Raw genomic sequence first — 23,262 nt, forward strand, 5'->3', positions numbered from 1 at the left:
ATGAAAAAAGACTTACAAAAATTGTGGTTTTATTTTATTTAAATACCATCCAAAAAATCTGACAAGAAGTGCAAGAACATTTCTGCAAATGGCATAATCAATGTAAATTTATCACCTTCACCTGCTCAGGAATGAGGGCAAGGAAATGGCCTCTTATCACCAATTACAAACGTTCATTCTTATTGTACATTATTACTAAGGCAACATGGAGGACCAAGCAAGGCTTAACTACTGTAACCCAGTGGCTGGTGGTTGACTGTTGCCAGTATTTGTAGCAACATTGGCACGTTTTTCTCCAAGAGCAGCTTGGTTAAAGGCAACATGTTACACATCAAGTGTCTCACACACACACTGGCACACACACAGACCGGATCATGCCTCTGACACAGACGGCGATTAATTTTGCAAGTCTCCTTCCAATATTCATCTGGTATAGGCTACTGTTAAACCTGATAAAATCAAACGAGAGCAATTCAACGGTTTTACTAATGACCTAAAGACTCTCACACTGCTTAAGTTAAAATGCATGATTTATGTTTCTTTTAACACAATGAAAAAAAAAAGAATATATTACTACGCAATTCTATACCAAAAAAAAATAGTGCCAAAATTCCAGTGTTAACACCAAAAACCTGTTTACTTGTGAATTATATGGCGCTGTTGGCAGCTGCATTGAGCGGTTTTGATCGTAATTTTACAAAGGAATCAAACACACTCGGTTCATTCCTGGTCGTAAAATGCATGTGCTTTTTCTCCAGTTGTAAACTCGTAATTACACCTTGCAAACTAATTTAGACCTGGCCGAGTTGAACTATCAACATCAGATCCAAATATCTGTACACATACCCAAATAGAAAACTCTGGTTACAGTACAGTGTGCACAAAATGGGTAAGTCACATCTTGCACGGGGTCTCAAATGAACATTTGTTTAATTGGCATAAATCTATTCATCTTAATCAACCTGAGGAGTGTTTCATGTGTATGGCAGGAGATTCTCTGCAGAGGCGATCAGCTGGAGGCGAGTTCCTTGTGTAGGTCTGCGGCCTCGACCACCGGGACGTTGTAGTGGCGGTCGTCCTCTGTGACGAGGCACACAGACGGCCAGTCTTCCTTATGGTCGTCCGGGTAAAACGTGACAAACTCCTCTGTGTCGGCCATGTACAGTCTGTAAACTTGAATGGTGCACTGCAAGGCGTGTCCCAGAAGAAACATCTCCACCTGCAGGAGGTCACAAAGTCGGGAGATAATGACACAGCTGGAAAACAGCCTAGATATGCAGGCGTACTTCGTGACAGCGCGATATTTAATCAGCCGTACAAGTAAATGATATTTATGGGTGGGGTGAGTGTCTATGTGGCAACAGTGCCATACCAGCGCCAATGGCAGTAGTAACCCCTTAATTAAGGAGTGACAATAACAATTAAAGCCACTCAGTGTGTCCTCCCAGAATCCTCCTCTCCCCTGAGGCTGATGATGTAGCGTTAGTACGGACCCAAGAACAGGGAGTACAGCGCAAGTATCGGCATGTGTTGCTGTTTGGGGTTTGGATTATGGGAAGGCTACACACCCAAGCTCGTAACATCCATCCTTGATTGTTGTTTTTGTTCGTTACTAAGTGTGACTACAGGTTACGCAGCAAAAATGCACTGTTGGATCTGAAAGGGTCTGAATACTACAGCAGCCAACAATAAGTCTTACCTTTAAAGGGTAATGTAAATGCTCTCTGCCTGCCAGGAAAGTACTGTATGTTCCTAATAAAGCCGAGGGACCTTTCAGTGCTCGTCTTTAAATTCCTTTTCAGACGAGTGAGGGGTTGAACGGTAAACGAATAATAAAAAAAAAAGGGACTGGTTACCATGTGTGCTCACCGAGGGCCAGATAGCACACGGTTTCTCTTACCTGCTCCAGCCCCCCGCTGAAGCCCACGCGGCTGAGGTGGTTGGAGAGGAAGGTGCGCGGGCACTCGGAGGAGTCGCGGGCGAACAGGAGCCAGCAGAAGAACGGGACGTCTCTCCCCCCCTGCATGCAGCTGTGCAGCTCCACCGCTCTGCTCAGCATCAGCAGCTTGAGCGCCTCCAGCAGTCCCAGCTCCTCTTCCCCTCCCTGGAACACGCGTTCACACAGCTGCTGGCGCTCCTCAGCGGTGGAGCAGCCCACTGCGGCCTTCCACTAGACAAAATGACAACAATGGTGATTATCCCTTCTATATATATATATATACATACCAATGCTTGTGGACCTGGCGATGACTAGAATAACCGACGCTGAGAGTCTATTCAAAGTGACGAAGGAATCCACAATGTCAAGCTAAGAAAACAGTGGAGTTATGACTTTGAAAAAAAATTGTGAAATAAACACTAGAATTCCCAACGAGCCTCCAGCGGCCTTTACTGACAATAAATTTTCCCCGGGGCCTCATGTTGTTACAGTAAAGTGGTGCTGCAGTTTATGTCACATAACTGTTTGAAACAGTTTCCTTGAGGTTGAGGGTCCATCTATCCCTCTAAACCCCTTAAGGTATTATTAGACTGTTGTAATGACACACAGAAAGCCATGAGGGAGCTTGCAGTATGGCACTTAAAAAACACTACAACCCTTCAACATATGGAAGCAATCACAACCAAAAGCTGTGTGGATGAATATCAATACCCCCAGTGTCCACGGAAAGCCTAAAAATACTGCAGTGGTTTATGTGCCTGTGTCTTTAAAATACTTTCAGACTGTATATATGGTTCTTGGCAGATCTACAGCCAGTACCCTATTTTGCAGAAGTTCAATGTATCCTTTTAGCCGTTGGGCGGCATCGTCTGTCCCGTCTCCCTGTTGGCATTCTCCAGGAAATGTCCACTGACTGATCAGCCCTTCCCGGGCCTCCAGCTCCTCAGGCAGCTGTAAACACAAGGCATTAAAACAGGTCAGATTGAAGCATCAGGCATATTCACAGCAGCTGAGTGTTAAAATATATACATTTATGTGAGTCAGTCAATTTTCCAATCAGATTTTTGCATTATTTTCGCGTTCCATTTGCATTTACCATAGCGATGTCTTCCTGCTGCAGCCACGCTGGCAGCTGCGTGCTGTGACACAGCACCTGGAACAGAGTGGCTCTGAGGGCACAGTAGTTGTCTCCTCTCACTCTCCTCAGGCTGCCAAACCTCTGGGACATCTCTTTATAACCCTATAGCACACAGGGATACCGCAGGAAATGACTTGGCCATGACAAACACAACTGGCCATAATCTGAAACACATCCACCAAAAGAGCAGCACGCACTGACCTTCCTAATGAGAGTACTTTTCGCAGTGTTTCCTTTCCACTCCCTCTCGCTGTAGGACAGAAGATCCACTGCTGGGCCCAAACTGCATCTGTCCTCCACCTTTGGAACTAAGGAAGAGAGGAGAGTCAAGAGAATACAACTGACGGAGCAAAAGGACGACTGTGTGTGTTTTACATGACAACGCAAAAGTAGTATTGTGCATATTTTGTTACAATGTGACGATGCAGACGTTTATGTTTTGGATGTACTGACGTGTAATTTCTGGTCCTGCTTCATTAACTTGCGTGGCTGAAAGCTCCTCGGCTCCTCTGTACAGGTCTTCATCACTAAGAGGAAACACAAAAATGGGGTTGCTTTGTGACTTGAGCTCCAGCTGAACAATGAACATTATAAGCAGCTTCAAACGATAAACACTAAACCCTGTGAGCACGCTATTTCGAGTCACAATGAAATGTCTTTTTTCGCCTGGTTAGCTAAAAAACAATAAATGATCATGAATCATATTTTTTTATATCAAAATCCCATTGCTTTTACGTCCTTACTTACTGGAAAACGGTGTATATTTAGTGGTTACTTCCTGGCATACCAGTAGGCGTACATCAAAATTTCCACATCACAGGTTTTTTCAACAATGTCACTGTGGCTGGAATATATTCATTTTGAAGCATCCCAAATTTGTCACAGCTCAAGATTATGCGCAATGCACATAGTCATTTTCCGTTATTGTTATTGTTCAACCTGCCCACTTTTGAACAGTCTCTCCCTGCATTATGTCCCGCCAGAACATCCTGTTTCAACCAGAAATATGCAGAATTACAGAAACAAAACACCATCGAAATGCCGTTTTCCTTACGGACTATAAAGTAACCAAAAGTAACCTTTACAAACCTATTCTCAATGCCGTCTTCAGCCAAGCCCTCCTGCTCCGTTATAGGCGGCACTTCACCCTCGACATCAGTGGACGCGCTCCCCACCGGTTGCTCTTCTCCAGTTAGGTGCTGCACCTCTGCATCTTCCCCAGTCGTAGTCACGGCCTCGGCGGAAGCACTCTTCGCCTCTTCCTCCATCTCCTCGTTCTCCTCGGCTTTGGGAACATCTCCCTCTTCTTCCTTTGCTTCCAACGCCGTTTCCTCCCCAGCATCCTGCACAAGGTTCTCCAAGGAAGTGACCTCCTTCACGGTTGTAAACTGAACATCTGGCTTCGCATCCTGATAGGACTTTGAACTGGAGAGAGCACACATCCAAAAACATCCTTGTATTAGATCTGTGTGCATGTATACAGGCCTTGCATTATTATGAGTACAACAGAACAGGAAGATCTCGCTTGTTTGTTATGGTGTCTTGTTCCTCTTCCCTGTTTTTTTACACTCTAGTCTAATATTCAAGTGTTAGACAAGTAATACAATGCTATGACACTCGCTCTGCCTCTGCTGGACCATGCTTACAGCATGAAATGTAAATTTAATAGTACAAAAGATTGTTTTAGGAAAGCAGGGAGGAGGTAACTCGCACAGAAACAGCAGAGTGCAATTGAAAACATTTTAGACTTGGGTTTGCCTCAGGCGACTGATCTGGTTAAGACATAAACATTACATACCATGAGTTCTTTCATGCAAAACCTTAGGGGTGAGTCTGACAATGATGTTGTTACTGCAGTGTCTACACGCCCCCTAGTGGTCATAAGAAGACTAGCCAAAACATAAGGAACCATTTTTGAAAACAACCTTCTTGTTTTGCTGTCACAAAATCTAAACCCACTGACCTCTCGCTGGCTGCTGACGGACTTGTGGTCACTGGCTCCCTAACGGAGCTGGCGGAGTCAGGATCCACACCACTGTGGTTTAGTCCTGTGGAGTCGGAGCCAGGAGATGGCTCAGAAACATCATGGCTTTTTATGTCCTCAGGACCGGCCTCCTTCTGCACCAAACAGCTCCCATTCTCTGGATCGCTCTTCTTTGCCACAGCGCTGGACACAAGATGATAGGAGAAAGATACCAGTTTCTGTATAGCAGGCCAAGTCAAGTTTATTTATATAGCACAATTCATACCAGGGCAGTTCAGAGTGCTTTATAGACAAGAGAGATTAAAAAGTAAGAAAATAAGAGTATGTAAATACACAAATATACATACATATACACATGTACACAAATACATACAAACATACATCCGTCTGCTTGTGATTGCACATGTTCCATTGCATCTTTCTAACCAATTTTCCTGTCCCTGTCCAATTTAACCATTTTAAAACTGAGTGACTGGAGGACAACCACTCATTGCACAATAACAGAAGTTGAAATTAAGCCGCTAGTCTTGTAGTCTTGCCATGTGACTTACCGGCTAGGAGATGCAGAGGAGGGGGAGGGGGAGTGAGGACCGTTTCCGGTAACTGACTCTGTGCTGACCTCCTGGCTGGACAACACCTGACAGGCTGCCGCAGGGAGCTCAGTGTCTGGCAGACATGACACTTCATTGCAGTGAGAAAACTCCCCTGAGGGCCTGGACACAGCATTGCCCACGGTCGTTTTGGAGCCACGATCTTCCTCTTCATCATCATCACCATCACTGGCTGCTTCTTTTGTAATGTGCTCTCTCAGTATGTCAGCCGGGAGGGAAGGGTTTTCAGGGCAGACTGCCTCAGCTGCTTCTGTGATGCCCTCAGGGATTTTGTCCTGCACCGCGGCCGGATGTTCCTCCACTAGCACTACATTAGTTTCTGTAAACACCTCCTGATCGTTTGTAGTGCATTCAGTCTGCGGGGAGTCTAAAGTGCATTGCAGACTTTCAACGGGTTTGTTGTCGGCGGCAGTTTCCTTCACATCTTTGTCTTGTGCTCTGTTGGTTGAGTTTTCTTTGAGTTCAGCCTCTTTGCTGGGAGACGGCGTCGTTGTTCGTATGCATTCCTTCTGAACGGGTCCGTTCTCATGAGTCTTAGCGGGCCCCGTCTCTCCGGCCTGGGGGCTCTGCTTCACCTGCACAGTCACAACCTGGTCCTCCTTCTTGATGCTGGCCTCATCACTTTTTTTCCTGAGCAACATGACAAAGAGGACATCAGCAATGTTACATAATACAAAACAATACAACACACACACACCCATCAAGACCTCAGTTACATCATAACTCACTTAGATCTTTGATGTCTAGAAGAGGGACCACCAAATGACAAGACAAGGGCCACCAAAAAGATATGTGTTAGACCACAGAGAAGAGTGTGCAGTTAGCTGTTATTTTTTGTAGAATTGCACTACTTTCTGTACTGTAGGTGGGGAGGATGCAGGGAAACCTACGATCAAAATAGTCATCCCTATACAATATTTCATTGTACTAACCTCAAGTGAGTGAAATAACTGATTCCTGGAACCCTGAGAGACCTCTGGAGGTCTTCGGACCCCACGAAGCGAATCATTATTAAGAGCAGGGGTGTCAAATCATGCGCCACAGAGGGCCGAGAGTCTGCAGGCTCCAAACAAAAGCTACACCAGGTGATTTCACTAATTAACACACCTTCAACCAGAGAGGAAGAACTAATGAGTGAAATCAGCTGATGTCGTTTTGTAGTTGGGACGAAAACCTGCAGAATCTCAGCCCTCCATGGCACATAGTTTGAGACACATGGATTGAGACACACGATTGAGATGGCTGTCTTACCTCGTGTCATCGTCTGGTTCAGGACTGCGCTGGAAAGCACCCACCACCCCTGTCTCAGCTGTGGGCGCTGTGACCTTTGAGGCATCTTGCAGCAAACCACTTCTCTCTTCCACGGTGTCACAGGGACTGGCAGCAGGGCAGCAGCAGTTCCCCATCTGCTCCCTCTGTGGTGAGGGCAGCTGTAGGCTGAGTGGTGACCTCTGTCCTGCCTGATGAGTCGCTGAAGCCTGAGATTTCAGCAGTCCATTACGAAGACAGATCAAACTGGCGCTACAGCCAGGAAATAACCATAGTCATGCCGCATAATATGGAGAATACCTAAAGGCAAAAGATGGGAAGTTGTGCAACATTATTGAATGGTGAAAGCATTCCTCCTTGTGTGATGTTTAAGGCTACTGATTGGTACAAATGATGAGCTTTTCCAGTATGTAACTTTCATATAACTACGTCATACGCATTTAGTGTAACATTAGCTTATAACAACATCACACATCTAGCTGAGGGCGGCTAACGTCAACGTCAACGGCAAAAAACGTTACAGGGAAGTGATTATAACAATATTGTATTCCATATAGCACATTCAACTATGATCATTGCCACGTTTAGCCGAAATAGTGAAAATAATAACGTATCCGTACCTGAATTATGAGTGTTACTGGAGACAGCCTTCACAAAGTTTCATGTAGGCGATTTGTGTTTCACTTTTGTATTGCTTGTGAAACAGGCTTAGCTAGCCAGCTAGCTAGTATGGTGAACTTACAATACAAACATGCGTGGACAGTGATCGCCGTACGTTGAAATCGCTGCTGTCACTCCTGTTACCTTCAATACTTGCAAAGCCAATATCGTCTAATACAAGACATTTCACAAAAAAATGATACCAGCTGTACTATGGGAAACAGCCGTTGGTACGAACCCTAGCCTAGCCAGAGCAGGGTCATGGCTCGGTCCGCATTTTGTCAAAATGACGTCATACTCATGGACTCAGGAACTGATGCTGCGTTCAGGAGCTCCTCGGAAACTCGACACTCAATCATTCTAGTGGATTTCGACCGATTTCGACACATGTAAACAACACAATGTATACAAGAACAACTAGGAAATGTATCACTTACGTTCAAGTGGGCGTGAAATTGGTTTGAAAAACATGAAACGGAAACGACTGTTATTAATCTTTTTTTTTTTTTGGGGTACATGTGGTTTAATCACATTTTAATCTGGAGGGTTTTTTTTTTTACTTTAAGAAAAGGGCTATACAATAATATAATAATGTAATACTAATATTCCACTATTCCTCATGATATATGATACCGTATATTATTATTATTATTATTATTATTATTAATAGTAGTAGTAGTAGTAGTATTACTAGTATTTCGATCCTTGTTCACTGTTTCCACATAATTATCTTGTTATTACAGGAAAAATGCAGCTGTGCTCCAAATTTATTCTTATTGTTAATGGTGAGGAATGTTTTTCAGCCACATACACAAAACATGTTGGTTTTATTCACGCCAGGATAGAGGCTAACCAATGCTGATTGGCTAAGATGACTTATGAATAACTATGAACATTTTGACCTACCTGCAATTGGTAGAAACATCAGTTGAGAAACGGTGCCTAATGAATATTTATGAACAAACATAATAATTCAGTGAGTAACTAAAAAAACTGGGCATTTCAAACATAGTGCACTTACATGGGTGGGACTACATGATCCTCCCTTCTCACTCCAGTTGCTTCTGATACTATTCCTTATGATGTTCACGGCTCTGTTAATGGGGGACGTTTTGAGACTTTTTCATCCCCTCACAAAGAAAATGCAAGTTTGTTTCACACCATCTTTGACAAACAAAACTATCACAGCACCATACCATATTTAAAGCTCAAGTCTATCTGTCGGGTCCGCGTTGAGCTCTGTCCATCTGATAATAGGAAAATTCCTTGTGGTTTTAAGTAGCGGGCCATGCTTTTGTTTACATTTTATATACAGATAGGCCCTTCAAATGGATTCAGAGATACATGGTTTTCAAAAAAGGTTTAAATTTATAACACTTCTCCAGTGTAATACCAGAGGTTTTTACAGATAATTATATGACAAACAAACAGTAGGCTAAATCAGGAGTAATATAAATGTGTTCTCATATAAGTGGACAACAACGTAATACAGTAAATCCATGTTTATTTTCAAGCACACTTCAATCATCTTATAGAAATTATAAAAATACTGAAATGCAAAAATCATATCTTACATAATATACATCAAAGTACATCATATTCAGTCTTGTGTAAAATATTCACACTGAAGCCTGTTTTGTTTCACAATTTATGTGCCAGATATTGACACTGTCCTTATGTGAAACCACTGTGATTCTGTTCTGCGAGTTAAGATTCACTCTGTGGACTTCAGCTCCTGCAGATGCCGAATCAGTTCCTGCGGCAATCCAAGTTCCAACACTATATCCATACAGCACTGCAGGAGCTGGTTTAGGTTTTCCCCCGAGCTGCACCAGCTGTCACTGGAGCTTGAACGGAGGGTTTGCGGCTGGTGAGGAGGATCCAGGTCCATTTTTTCCCCTCCCCTGCAGCAGTCTGCCTTTTCGCACGCCTCTCCCCTACAGCATGGACCCGCCTGGGCGACCCCCAGGTCCTCCATGCTCTCTGAGACATCGGTCACACTGGGAGGAGGGTTCTCCAGAGCGTTCTTAATACCAGTCATGATTGCGTCCTCATGCTGCACAATCCGCTGGAGCAGGTCAGTCACCGAGGCCGGGACGGGCCTTTCCGGATGCTGGATCTGGCACCAGCACGATACAGCACTGTGACGTGGGACACAAAGAGGCAACAGTTTCAGATACAATGGGAGAGAGAAGCGACTGGGACAGGCATGTGCTGTGCAGAACAGAAAAGAGACTTCAATAATGGCCAGTACAAAGAGGCTCATGATGTTTCTGCACAAGAAAGAGGGCAAAATCTTTATGAGAGAACATTATACCTAGAAGTGTGACTTGACTGTACTTTTTAAAGAGAGTGAGAGAGCCAGTCTCTGCCTAGTACACCGTTTTGAAAGATGTGAAAAAGTGGGGTGGAGAGGTGTGTGTCTTTGATAACAGATCACCCATCTCTATTTGAGGGTTTTCTGATCCCAAAGCATTTGACGCTGCCAAAGGTGAAAAATCTGCCTTGACATCACTGATGGAGGTGTGGACAGAAGGTTTCGGCCCATAGAGAGCAGTGCAACAGTGATTTTCTGCCCCAGGAGCTGTAAACATATGTAGACATGTCTTCCCTATAGTGAATAGTATAGTGTAACCATATTTACAGCTCAAAAAGTGCTGGTTTAGTGCTGACTTGCTGAAGTGAATGGCCAGGAAGAATAACTACAACATAATTTTGAAGATAAATCACATTTGTGACAAATTCACATGGTGGTTACCTTACAATTCCTTTGAGGCGGCCGACACTCACAGTCTTGGCTGCTCCTTCACTGTGTCCAAGGTTGAAACCGGCTTGGAGTGAAGCCTCCTCTCCGGCGTCAATACCATCCACATAACCATCCTGTCCACAACACAGTCAGGATCATTCAAGAGGGAACTGTTAGCGTTTTCGAGAGAAACACAACAGAGCATTCATATAACGTTAACATAATATAAGTTTGAGGACTGAAGAGACAAGCTGGCAGGCTGAAAATAATGAGCTGTATATGTAAACACACAAAAGATACACGCAGTATGCTGAGTGTGAACTGAACAACGTTATTTTTTTTATTTTTTTAAATAAATCTGCTTCTTTTCAAGTCTTAACCTCGCTAACTAGCTATTCACGTTAGCAAAGCATTTAGCTTACCCTGATTCGCTTCTTCATGTTGGACTGCCACTCTTTACTTTGCAGGCTCAAGTCATCCCCGTCTTCGTCGAAGACATCTTCACTCTTTGAAACAGACTTAAGCCACGACATTGTGAGTTTAAAATTAAACTTTCTACGACGGACTCTTGACGTTTAACCAGCATCAGTGTAGCTAGCCACCTCGCCGCCTCAGTACATAGCTATCAACAGAAGGGTACGTCATCATAGTTCGCCTTAGTTACCGTTTCTTCTGTGGTGAGTGATGTCTAAAATGTGAACCCGTGGTGTATACTGCCATCTATCGGCGTAAGATGTCAGATACTACTGTTTTTAACCTGCAGGGGGCGCTACATCCTTGTAGAAAACTGACTGCCTACACACATTAACTGCTAGTGTCATTGAGGCGATGCATAACCAGTACAAATATACGTCCACATAAACGCTCGTGCATGCTTAGGTCAACAGAGGATGGGTGACGCGTGATATCAGTCAAAATCAATCCAACCCTAAATAGGCCTATACTGAGTTGGTTCTTCATCATCATCATCATCATCATCATTATCTTCTTCTTCTGAAGTTAGTCTACTTGCTGATAAGTATGTTTTTTTTTTTTTTTTGTCTGCAGTATCCTAACAGCACCAGTGTTTTCATTCCCCTCTGTATTTGCTTGTTTGGACAGTCAATTTTCTTGAAAGGCATACTCAGTATTCAACAACAATATTATTGATAGAATTAAACACATAAAACAAACATTATTTCCATTTAGACCTATGATTTAGACTCAATCTAATATGGATGGAAGATTATTTTAAAGCGGTTGATCAATAGAGTGATATAAAAACTGTAAACTCAAAAATAACAGGTTATTCAAAAGGCAATCTCTTATTGCAACTCATAACTGTGGTAAAATAAAGTGTTACAGGAGTGTTGAATGTATATGTCAGCTTGTGTCATCAATGTAACTTTTATTAATTTGCATCCAGCAAATCAAATCAAATCAAATCAAATCAAATCAAATCAAATCAAATCACTCACATTACTTTTAGGCTTGAATTTTCAAGGCTGAAGTAAACACTTCCTATGCTATTGCTATTCCTATTCCTTTATGAAATGATAAACATATATATGAAATAAAACAATGAAAAGAACAAAAAAAAGACATTGTTAGTATTGTATTATTATTATTTTTTTGCTATCTCTTTTTTCTCTCTCCATGTTCTAGACAAGAATAATGCTAATCAAAAGCTAATTTCAGTACACTATAATAATATCTTTCTGAAATCATCTACAGCTGATGAGTGAAACACTTCAAAATTGAACATTTCCAGTGTTTTTAAATTACAGACAAACAAAAGCAGCTTATTTGTTGTGGTCAGAAACATTTTGTTGCCGTGCTACAAATCGTGTCTCATGCTTTCTCTATGAAACACTTGAACATCCATACAGATGTTTAGTGCAGGTTGAATGAACTGGCTGTTCAAATCACTGTCCAGAGCATCTTTACAGCTTCCTGTTTAAGTTTTCATCCATCATGACAAACACATTACTCATTCATCAATAATGCATTTCACCTTCCTCTTTCGCACTGTTGAGAAGAGAGAGAGAGAGAAAAAACCTCCTTGTTTTATTTTCAGATTTTCTCATTCTTCATGCCATGCTTTATGGAAAACACAGGAGAGATGGGAGGGTGGGCAAATGCATTTCACCTAGGTGGAATGCATTTGCAGCTGCCGGACAACAATGGCCTTGAGAATACTGCGAGGCCACGGCGGAGTTGTCTCTGTTCTGGAAATGGAGTCGGCCCGCAGGCCTCATTCACGGCAGCCACACCTTCAGTCCCCTCGCTCAAAGAGCAAAACAACCAGCCAGGGCAATCACCTGACACATTTCCATCCAATTTCCACTGCAGAATGTGTTCATTTTCAGGCTAATGGCATGTCATTTTGCTGGAGCCTTTGGTCAAGAATTAATCCTGGAATCAAAACAGATTTTCCGGGGAGCAATCTTCCATCAAGTATTGATTTTTTTACACTCACAGAGCCTGTACTCCCTAATTTAACCTGACAGCCAGCAGCACAATGGACTGGGAGCACCTTGGCATCTCACAGAGGGAACTCTCCTCCTCCTTCTCCTTCTCTCTCCCTCTCTCTCTCTCTCTCTCTCTCTCTCTCTCTGCCCCTCTCCATGAAGTGAAAGAGAGATAGGGGAGAAAAAAAAGAAGGACTCCAGGACGTATAAAACAAAGAGCATTGGTTACAGAAAACACAGGGATAAAGCTTCCGTCTCTCTGTTTTACCTCTAATTATGTTTTCAAGTATAGTGCAACTTGGGCAGGTAAGGCTGAGAGGGAAAAGGGGAGAGAGTGTTGTGTGGGGCCATCAGCTATCATTATGGGCCTGTTGACATCTCCCTGTCTTTGAGTGATTCTCATCTGTGATTTCCCCCCCAGCCATTTTCCACAGATGCACCGAGAGGGTTTCATCATGGCCCCATAAAAAAGGCCAAAGTGTCCGTACAGGGCCTCGCTAATAAGAAAGCAAAGATGTGGCCGGCCGTGTCACTCCTCTTCCATCCATATCTGCTCTCTTGATGCCTTCAGATATGCAATCACTCTCTTCCTCCCTCTCTCTCTCTCTCTCTCTCTCTCTCTGCTGTAAGTACACTATACCGTATGTAGAGGTCAGCGGAATGAGAGGGCGATGGAGAGGTTCACATTTTTTCCCACACAAATATCTCATCAGAGAGCAGCAGGTATGATTTGAAACATCTCCGCGCGTCGCAGGTCCGGTCATTTTCCTCTATAGCTCTTCAAGCCGCTGTGACCCCTCGTGCAGAGGAGTTGCACTTTGCCAAAGGGGTTTTTCCACACACTGCTTACAAAACTACAGCGTTCGTCCTGTGTACTTTTTTTACTTTACATTATCTAGTGAGGTGTTTCCTTTTGGTCACTTCACAGGTTGCTATTTTTTGAGGTTTTAGAATAGGCATCACATATTCGCCACACGCTTCCTTGCCTATTCTGTAGGTGTGTTTTTGTGTCTTTATAATGGCAAATGAAGAATGCCGAGGCTTAGTGAGGTGATGCTGTAATTCAAGTCGAACATTTCACAATAGGGCAAATATTGCGCTGAATGGAGCTCAGGAGTCGTGTATACATTCCTGAAAAAGACCTTCATACTTCCATTTGCGCAGCTAAAAGCCATACCGGATGTGAACTTTACATATGAGGTGTTATGAATCATTTTCTCGCTTTATCTCCAACAATACAGGAATCTACCATGTGTAATTGCACGAGGCAGGTGGAAACAAGCTTGAGTTGGGACAGCTGCTGTTACAGACTCACCTGTGTGGTTGTGAGACTTGGGGAAAGATTTCAGCACTAAGCGAGACACTATGGTCCAGTCTGAACGCTGATAGAAAACAGAGACATCACCAACTAAGGACGTGCATTCGAAACTGGGCCGGCGCAAAGTTAAATGGACTATGGGCGATGCAATCTGCTGCTCAAGTCAGACAGCCATCTCCGTAAAGACCTGGGCTATTAACTCCTCTACCTGCAAATACCTCACACTGTGTCATTGCTAATAACGCTGGAAAAAAAACAGAAACAACAGCGAAAGCAAAAGGGATCATATGCATGGGCAGGCTCAATTGCATGTGAGGATTGGTAATTGCACCCCCAGAGGCATCTGGGTGTGCAGAGCAGCAAAGTGGGAGACGCCTCAGCAGCTTGGGCTTCACAGTCAGTGTACCAACATCTCAACCTTGAGGAGGAAGTGAAAACAAGAAGGCGGAGGAGTGGTGGGTGAGGGATATACAGACAGTTCATTTACCCAGAACATCAGCCCACCGCGCATTGTCTGAAAGATAAGGGAAGTGAATGCTTCATGCCTGATGGAAAACAAAGGCAGCAATTTAAAACCATCTGCATCCAACACATGCACTCTCTCCCTCCACCTTTCTCTTTCTGTGTCCTGACTGATATTGAAACATAATCCATTTGGAGCGCCGACATGTCATAATATTTCTATCCAACCCCCTTTCCCTTTCAGGACAATTTCAGGTGGTTGCAAGTTGAACAGGAATGTTTTATTTCAACAAGTCAGACAGTCAGCTGAAACTAAAGAGTCTCCAGTTTGCTTCTTTCTCAGGAAAAAAATAAAAAATAAAAATATATATATATATAGAGAGAAAGACAGAAAGAGAGAGAGAGAAGGGGGGGAGAGAAAGAAGCAGATGCACATTAGAGTCTTACAGTTTAGATACTTTAAAATCTTTCTTAAGGTTACCTCAGCTGCGTCTGCTTGCCTCTGTACATTGTCAGAAACAATGAAACACTAATGTTAAGGGGTTTCCTTGCAGGGTGAGTGGGAATAAACATATATCACAACAGCTTGGGTTTGAATCCTCCAACTACACTGCAGCACATCTCTGCTGATAGGTGAATAAGTAAAATACTGAGGGAAAATGTAGCTGTCCAGAGAATTGTGTTGAGATTCATTGGTGACCGATTGTATTCAGTGACCAGTAAGTGGGTCATATATACTGGGATGACATTAGATTGACGATTAGAGAATGAAGCTTTTGGGCAGAATATTGCTAGTTTGATGCAGGTAAAGGAAGTTAAAAGATGGAGATGGCTGATTCTTTTGATCGACCGATACTAACATTTCAGGACATCAAGTCACTGGGGAGTCAACACCATGACAGATGTGGATGAGTTGGGTCATGTGTGATCACAACTGAGACCTTTGTCTCATCAAGGGGTTTATTTTACCACCAGGCCGCATTCGCTGATCATTGGAGGATCACTGCAGGAAGGTGTCACCGTGGAAAATGTACCCAAATTTATGCAAGTAAAAGTATCAAGAGGCTATTGTTTCAGGAAAGATTCCTCAAAAATCAACAATGTTAATAATCCATTTCGGCATGCATTTTACAGTGCTGAGAGTTGAGGAATATTTAGACATAAGCTTTTTAAAAATCAGAATCTGGGTTGGAATGTAATTTTTTTATTAGATTTAGCATCACAGAAAACTGGTCTGGGATGATATTTTTCACACAAAAAAAAGGAGCAAAACTTCTGTGCAAGATTCAAACTTGTCAGATTCACATTCAGGACTGATGGATAAAAAGCCCAAACACTGACATTTATTCAATAATTTTGCGTTACGACGCCTTTTGTTAGCTGTTAACTCTCTTCATTCAAAAGCATTGTTATGCTGCTGCAGAGGGAGAATGCGAAGTAAACTTTTATCAGCAACAAACTACCAACAGTTTGAGACATTGAAAAACAGATATGGGTCAGGAGCTGCATCTGCACAATTACATTGTTAATGGAAAAAACAATGAAAATGGTGCAGAAACAAAACAAAGGAATATCAAATAGCCCGAGCCACGTACACCTCACCCATCACCACTCAAAAATACATCTTCTGTTTTGAAATGAAGGGGAAAAAAAGCTGAAAGGAAGACGAAAAAGCATCTTCAACATCAGTTTTCAGTCTAATGTTAATAATTTATGTTGTCTGTGCTTTTTATTATTATTATTTATTTATTTACTACTTTCTTTTCGGCAGCCAGTCTGTTTTCAAAGGCATCGTGGACAGGGAAGCTGTACCAAACTTTTGAGTTTAGTTTCAAAAGGCTTTCTCCCAAGAATATATTTTTTTCCTCGTCTTACACTTGTCTCGCTGTTGTTATTTGGTAAGGCAAAGACATGAAGCATTGATGAGAAGTAACCCTGACATGTATTGTTTTGCTATTGACCCTATGGAAATCTAAATGAATTTCTAACTATTGTGGCAAGGTCTTTGTTGTAGCCTCTTCTCTTGATGAACACATCACATGCTCCACACTGGGTGATTTATTTAGGATGCACTTGACCGTGACATAACAGTGAGAAAAAGTCAGTCAAAGTTTTATTTTAGTTTTCATTCTCAATAAATGCGTTCGATGTGTGCAAGTCAAAAAGGTTAACAAAAAGAAATGATTGCTGTTTTCACAATATTTGTATTTTACTGAAATCTTTGAAATCTTCATCAATCAATCATGTTTATATGACACACATGATACATTCCCAATTTATGTTAATTATCAATAAAAATCTTTTTTAGTGTATAATGCATTGTGAAGGAAATATAAATGTAAATTGTCAGATAGATAACCAGGTGCTTAGTTGTTTTTTCTTAACATCTTGGTTAGAAAAGAAATATAAATCTTCTATAATCAGTGCTGAATCATTTTGCTTTAATAAATGCACAATAAAATATGTGAGATATTTTTAGGTATGTGTTTCATGAGGCTATCTATCTATCTATCTATCTATCTATCTATATATATATCTATCTATCCCAATTATTGCATGTTTCCCTCCATCCCACCTGCAACTACTCCTCCATTCTGTTGCTGTAAATATAATAAAATAAATGTAACAATATGCTCTTAGTCAACTTGCCTGCTTTAAAAAAAATCAGTCCATTAAAAACAAGACAGACGGTTCATGTCAAACAATTGTTTATTACTAATTATGGTACAAATCAATGTGACAGACTTGAAGCTTTTTAGAAATACACAAAGTGCTGCTTAACTGACCAAACAGATATTGCTCTATAGATTAGTACAGTTTTCAGTCTATAAAAATTAAAACCAACCTCTGCAGGCTCTTCAGCTTTGGTTTCGAGTTCTTTATTATTAATAAAATGTCAAACCAGTTTGTCTGTGAGTCTGTGTTCATAAAATTTCAAAAGCATTCTCGTTTGAGGTGATTATCAATTATTTGTTCTAATTGGGAAAGATCAGATCAGCCTTGATTTGTCTCCTATATGCAGGTTCATGAAACTGAGAAGTGTACCTCACAACACCAGAGGGGAACGAAGAAGAAATAAAGCAACAACAAAAGTCACATATGGCCCAGAAAACCACTCCACAAAAAGAAAACAATAATGTTTCACATATTCATTGTTCAAAACACAACCCTCCTCCTCCAAATTAGAAGTGAACTACATTAACACACACAGTGCATGAGTAATCTTCTGTCTTTTTCTACTGACCTGGTGTTTGTATGGCATTTGTATGATACTCACAATGTACAAGGACAGTACTGAGGTAAACCTTGAATGAACTACATTTCTACTTCTCTTCAATTCTTTTTTTCTTCTTCTTCTTCTTCAGATTTTAAGATTGTCAACATCATGAATCTATTTCTCTGTACAATGTGCATAACTATAGAGCTTTGGTCCAGCATTGAAAAGTTGAGCAAAGGCATTACTCCTTTTCTGCGTCTTTGTTATTTTTTTTTTTTTTTGGTTTTGGTTACAGCTTCATTGTTAAGCCTCAGACCGGATCCGTATTTTACCTGGAGCCCGTTGTTTCTCATACATTTATCTGGTGGTCGGTCAGATAGTGAGGGAACACACACACACACACACACACACACACACACACAAGTTGTAGTATTTCTTGGCCAGAGATTTGCTTGAGAAACGAAATAAAGCAATTTCCTCTTAGAAGCAAAAATGAAAATGTACACACTTGCCGTCGCCGTTGTAAAATCTGATAAAAGGTGGTGCAATAAAACATAAGTGAATCGGTGGGACAAGTAGGTGGTGCTGCAGACATGCGGATGCAGAAGGCCTGCGCAGACAACAACATAGTCAAACCAATGCATACTTATTTGGTACGCTGTAAAATTCCTGGTATCTGGCATGTGCGTTGTGCCCTCTGCTTAATATTCACCACATATCTTAATCATGTTTTTTTATGTTTATATTCAAAATGCATCAAAAATGGAGCTAATCAGGGGGGTTTTGTTCACCCATATTCATTTGAAATTGGGGAGAGAGCTAAATAAAAAAAATTAAAAGTCTCTGTGCCCTAAGGGAAGTGAGTCTGTGCTGCCTGGGATACAGTTACAATGCAACATCATTGCTTTTTACACAGACATCTAAAGCTTTTTTTTATGTGTTTTGTAACATTTACTGAGTGGCGTGTATTCCAGGCAGTTAAGAACACAGCAATGCACCGGGGACTGAAAGACTGAGTTAACCAATGTGACATGTAAGGACAGATATTGAGCAGACACATGATTCTGAATAAATTGCATCAAATTTCAGCTCACTTCAAATTAAGTTCACTCGTTCTGACATGTGACACTTATTCTCAACATTCACTTCTTTTTCTGTGAGGATTTACAGGAGCCAAGCGTTTGTGGCGAAGGTCTTGGAAGGTTTTGTCTGGTCTCGTCTCACCATGTAACGCCGTGTAAACGCAACAGTTCAGCACACAGTAATGGACAGTCAATTAATCAACACATCAGTGGACTGAAATGAATTTCTTGGACCACCCATGCAAAATCCAGATCAGAAAAAAATCAACATGGATACAGGAAATCTCGCAAATCTTCCCTCTTGTGACGTGTTCGCCCTACCAAAGAGAATCTGCAGAAATGAACCTTTTTAAGAGAGATAGTAGTTTACTGTCGTATAAATAAATTTTATGTTAAGAAAAAAAACAAAACACACACACAGTTCCACTAAAATTGTGACTGTAACATCTGTAAACCTTCACTTTAGCTGGGAGGAATGCAGAATACAAAGTCCAAAAAAAAAAAAAAGATGAAAAGAAAAGCACATTTGAGTTAAAATATTCAGATTATAAAAATAGTTTGATTGGAATGAGCTGAGTAGTTTGGTCAGCGGCAACATATGTGCAGGCTTCAACCACACATGGTTACTGGATTTTAGGGAAGTGCTCTATAATTAAAGGGTTTATCAGCTGAATAATAAAGTCTTGTTTTCAATGGCGTTACTCAAAGATGTGTAAATAATCATTTTATCACTGGATTGCCTAATGACATTTATTTTGCTAAGACTCTAAATGATCCCTCTTCAAACGGTTCGATTTGAAACATGCAGAGGCAAATTTGTTATTTCAAATGAAGCAACCCAACAGAAAATTCATCCAACACATTTTCTGTATTATAATAAAAAGGAAGTACAGCAGACACTGTGGTAGCTATTTGACATGACAGTATAGTGGCCTTTTTTTGTTGAACTTGATATACCCACAGAGTAAAACACTTTAGAAAAGGGGGGAGAAAGCCATGTCCAAAAAAATTAAAAGGTAAAATCTTCCCCAGTCCTTGAGCTGAAGTTATGTGTTCTTTGGCTATCAGGCTTTGGCAACAGAATGACATAGTAGCTCAAAACGAAGCTGCAGTAGACTTGACAGACACCGAAACCCCTCACCATATGACAGTCCTTAGTTCACTATCCCTCCCTCCTCTGAAACAATCTCATTAAATTATTAATAAATACCTGTAAAAGTTGTACAAAGTTACACTGTGACTGAAAATATCTGCAGATGAAACACAAATCGGAGGCAAACAGCATTATGCAATTGTTTAACAGCAAAGGTACGTTTTTTTTTTTTTTTTCCAAAAGAGAACTTTGTCAGTGTGATTTCAATTCGAAGACAGTATTTTTTTTTTTTAGATATTTACATACAAACAATGAAGAAAAAAGTAAGCGAGACAAAGATAAAATGTATACTCAACCTCACACATATAGCTTAGATTTGCCAGTACAAATGTAAAAATTTAGAGCACATTTACATTACAAAATTATTCTTAGTACTCAGATGCAACAGACTTTGGTAAATAGTGTTTTGATTTGGTATGATCTCTTTACTAAATCCCCCCTCATGGGAACCAAAATTTGGGCAATAGTCTGGTCGGTAAGGCCAGAATCTAAAACTCTTTGAAACAGCACACCGTATGTTTGTACATAATTCTCAGATATTAATCTCTTTTTTCATGTTTTTGGTTTCGCCAAGGTCATTTACATAACTGTGGTAATCACACTGACAACACATAGTTTTGTTTGCAAACTCATGACTGTCCATCCAGGTGACTTCGCAAAAGGAGAGGAACAATTTTTCAGTTTTCATTCCACGATGGGTCGATCCACCTTGTTGTTTTAATGGTCGCCACTTTTTTCACTCCGCTTTTGTGGCGAGCCCGTTCATTTTGGGAGCTCCTCTAGAGAATCGGTGAGAGGGTCCATGGGCGCAGCCGGGCCGAGGTCAGGCTGTTTCAAACGCTTTATTGTGTTTTTCAAGGCTTGCCTCTTGTTGCAGAACCAGACGCGCACCACCTCTCTGTCATAGTTCAGCTTTTCGGCTATTTCCGTCATTTCCTGTCCGGAGGGGTGCGTGTTCTTCTCAAAGTGGCTGTTGAGGATCTCGAGCGCCTGCGGGGTGAAAGAGGTCCTCCGCTTGCGTTTTTTCGAAGGCTCGCTGCCGATAAACTCAGTCAGGTTCTGCATGCCGGATCGGTGGCGGGCTTCAGCCTCGGCCATCCAGCGCTCCAGAACAGGCTTAATCTTCTGGGCGCTTTTAGGGGTGATGTCCAACTTCTCAAACCTGGCAGGATATAAAAGGCCAGGGTTCAGTTTGCCTGTCAGACTGCTACCTATAGTGTTCTCTTGGGCTTCCTGTGGTAGGAAAAAGTGGCTTCTCAGGATGGTGTGTCTGGGGAGAATTGAGAAAGAAGAATCTTACTTAGGTGCCCTGCCAGAACAAGGGATAAGCTGCCTGCCTTAGTCAAACGGTCTCCTCAACCAGAATGCCACAGGGACAGAGACTCCCAACATCCAGAGAAGCATCCGAGCCAAACCGTGTTCTGCAGCTGGAAACACCACAGCTGCAGCAGCTGGAGGAGACGGGTTCCAGGAGCAAGTTAATTTTGTGGAGGAGGCTGTGATTCTCTGTCCCAGACTGGCAGTAGTGGAGCAAGGAGACAAAGCCAGTGGCTAGAAATGATGTCCAGTTGCACCAAAAACATACCAAACACCTGACTAAAAGTATTAAATAAAAAAATAAAAATAAATAAAAAAGATTTCATCAATCAACAAAAGTAAAAACAAAACAAGAATTACTCCCATATCCCAAACTCTTCCTTCAGGTGATAAAAATAAAAAATCACCAGTGCATGCAGTTAAATACGGCACTATCATTTATTTACAAAAGAAGCTTGAATTATTAATCAAAATGTACATTTAATACATTTTTCAAAGTTTTTTTCATCCTCCACCAACCAACCTCTCTTTTTATATTTTATATGAATACATTTACACACTCTATTGCATGTTCCTGCAGGTTTATGGATGCGTGACTCATAATTCTAATATCATATGCTGTGGACTTTAGTGAGTTCCTCAAAGAAGTGAGAACAAAGCTTTTCCTAATAGGCTCTGAACGCTGCTAGCTGGTGGCCCAATGTCTTTGTCAGGTGCTTTGCGTGTGATATGAGCAGAAATATGACATTTGAATCGGATATGATGGAGATGACAGCCTAATGTCTGAAGGGATTCCTCTCATGCCTGTAATGTAATGGGGTTCATGTCTGAGTACGGTTTGGTGTTTTAGTTGAAGGAGAGACAACTGTACTGAGATCAGTTCATTTTAATGAAGAAGCATCTGTCTGGGTTTTAAAGGTCCTATATTATTCAGTTTTTATGATTTTGTTTTCAAATATACTATTGCTCTGGGTAAGAATAACGTTCTTCATGATGTTTTGCAAATAAATGTAGTTGAATTAGTTAAATTGAATGACTTTGAAGACTAAGTCCTCACAATACTGGTCCCTGATTGGCTGACAACACTTTTCCAGTTCAAATGCTGCCTTGATTGGACAGACTTCAGGAATTCTTTAGTGAGGAGAGCCAATTAAGTCCAAGTCCATCTGTGATGTGTTTAATGGAGTTAGTCTGAAACTGTCTGTAATAAAGGATGGATTTTGGAAAATGCTTTAAATTTAACCACTCAAACAAAATCTACTTTTTTAAAATTTATTTCTTCATTAAACATCTGTAAATAGAGGAAAATTTCAGAGCTGACCCTGGTTTCCCCAAAAGAAATGTACCAATAAGCTCAGATGAGTCCAGTGAAAGCGAATGGGACAAAGATGAGTGCAAAGTGTCAGGATGCTTTTAGTAAACCAAACCCCGGACTCAGAATGGACTGACAGGTCTGATGGACCTTTAAAGGCAGTTGGAGAGATAGCAGAGAGCTGGGAGGAAGCGCCACTCTCTCCGGAACAAACAATGCACAAAAGACATTTTTAATGGTGAGGTGAGTTGCTATACACCACGCTAAGGAAGAGATGCATGCATGGATTCTCTCTGTTCCTACACCTCGTTGGTGCATTACGCCTCGTCCACAGGCGGGATTATTTATAACCCCGTCCTCCTAAACAGTGGAAAGAGGAGGGTTCCATACTGCAGGGAATACATTAGTAAATATGAAGAGTCACTAGAGACAGGACATTTCATGGATCAACAGGAACCAAAGATACTAAAATGAGTTGAGAGCTGCTCAGCTGGTGCATGCACTCCCACCACTAGTGCATAACCACGAGGGAAAAATGGCCCTGAATGCACCTCTCTCTCTCTCTCTCTCTCTCTCTCTCTCTCTCTCTCCAGCCTCTCTTGCT

At 41.6% G+C, this 23,262-nt stretch overlaps 3 protein-coding genes across 5 annotated transcripts in view; all 3 read right to left on the reverse strand.

The window, feature by feature from the left end:
* Positions 1 to 17: 17 nt before the first annotated feature.
* LOC139928819 (uncharacterized) lies at positions 18 to 7,863 on the reverse strand. 3 transcript variants are annotated; one of them, XM_071921495.2, is made up of 11 exons: positions 7,684 to 7,863; positions 6,924 to 7,150; positions 5,613 to 6,302; positions 5,041 to 5,244; positions 4,167 to 4,502; positions 3,531 to 3,604; positions 3,279 to 3,385; positions 3,036 to 3,179; positions 2,759 to 2,890; positions 1,901 to 2,170; positions 18 to 1,219 (listed from the first exon to the last, which is right to left on the reverse strand). In XM_071921495.2, exons 2-11 carry the CDS (start codon positions 7,076 to 7,078, stop codon positions 1,010 to 1,012), a joined length of 2,322 nt encoding a protein of 773 aa, XP_071777596.2. In that variant the 5' UTR covers positions 7,079 to 7,150; positions 7,684 to 7,863; the 3' UTR covers positions 18 to 1,009. The 3 variants fall into 3 exon arrangements, with proteins under 3 accessions (XP_071777596.2, XP_071777595.2, XP_071777593.2); XM_071921494.2 differs by having other exon boundaries at positions 7,562 to 7,863; XM_071921492.2 differs by having other exon boundaries at positions 6,924 to 7,241; positions 7,562 to 7,863.
* Positions 7,864 to 9,098: 1,235 nt separating this feature from the next.
* otulina (OTU deubiquitinase with linear linkage specificity a) lies at positions 9,099 to 10,964 on the reverse strand. The gene is made up of 3 exons (XM_071921529.2): positions 10,770 to 10,964; positions 10,360 to 10,481; positions 9,099 to 9,742 (listed from the first exon to the last, which is right to left on the reverse strand). The coding sequence occupies exons 1-3, from the start codon at positions 10,878 to 10,880 to the stop codon at positions 9,316 to 9,318; spliced, it is 660 nt and encodes a 219-aa protein (XP_071777630.2). The 5' UTR covers positions 10,881 to 10,964; the 3' UTR covers positions 9,099 to 9,315.
* A 9,827-nt stretch (positions 10,965 to 20,791) lies between these two features.
* pou6f2 (POU class 6 homeobox 2) overlaps positions 20,792 to 23,262 on the reverse strand; it is a 64,468-nt gene continuing 61,997 nt past the window's right edge. The window contains exon 10 of the mRNA XM_071921500.2: positions 20,792 to 21,299. Coding sequence (XP_071777601.1) covers positions 20,792 to 21,299 — 508 coding nt within the window. The remainder of the gene's footprint in view (positions 21,300 to 23,262) is intronic.

This window comes from Centroberyx gerrardi, chromosome 22 (assembly GCF_048128805.1).
Source record: "Centroberyx gerrardi isolate f3 chromosome 22, fCenGer3.hap1.cur.20231027, whole genome shotgun sequence".
In the NCBI taxonomy this organism is placed as follows: Eukaryota; Metazoa; Chordata; class Actinopteri; order Beryciformes; family Berycidae; genus Centroberyx; species Centroberyx gerrardi.

Coding starts and splice junctions, on each gene's coding strand:
- LOC139928819 (XM_071921495.2), bottom strand. CDS start 7,078: ATGGGGAACTGCTGCTGCCCTGCTGCCAGTCCCTGTGACACCGTGGAA. Junction 5,245..5,612: donor TCCTCTGCATCTCCTAGCCG/GTAAGTCACATG, acceptor TCTTGTGTCCAG/CGCTGTGGCAAAGAAGAGCG. Junction 3,180..3,278: donor AAAGTACTCTCATTAGGAAG/GTCAGTGCGTGC, acceptor TGTGTGCTATAG/GGTTATAAAGAGATGTCCCA.
- otulina (XM_071921529.2), bottom strand. CDS start 10,880: ATGTCGTGGCTTAAGTCTGTTTCAAAGAGTGAAGATGTCTTCGACGAA. Junction 10,482..10,769: donor ACATGAAGAAGCGAATCAGG/GTAAGCTAAATG, acceptor TGTTGTGGACAG/GATGGTTATGTGGATGGTAT. Junction 9,743..10,359: donor CGCCTCAAAGGAATTGTAAG/GTAACCACCATG, acceptor CCCACGTCACAG/TGCTGTATCGTGCTGGTGCC.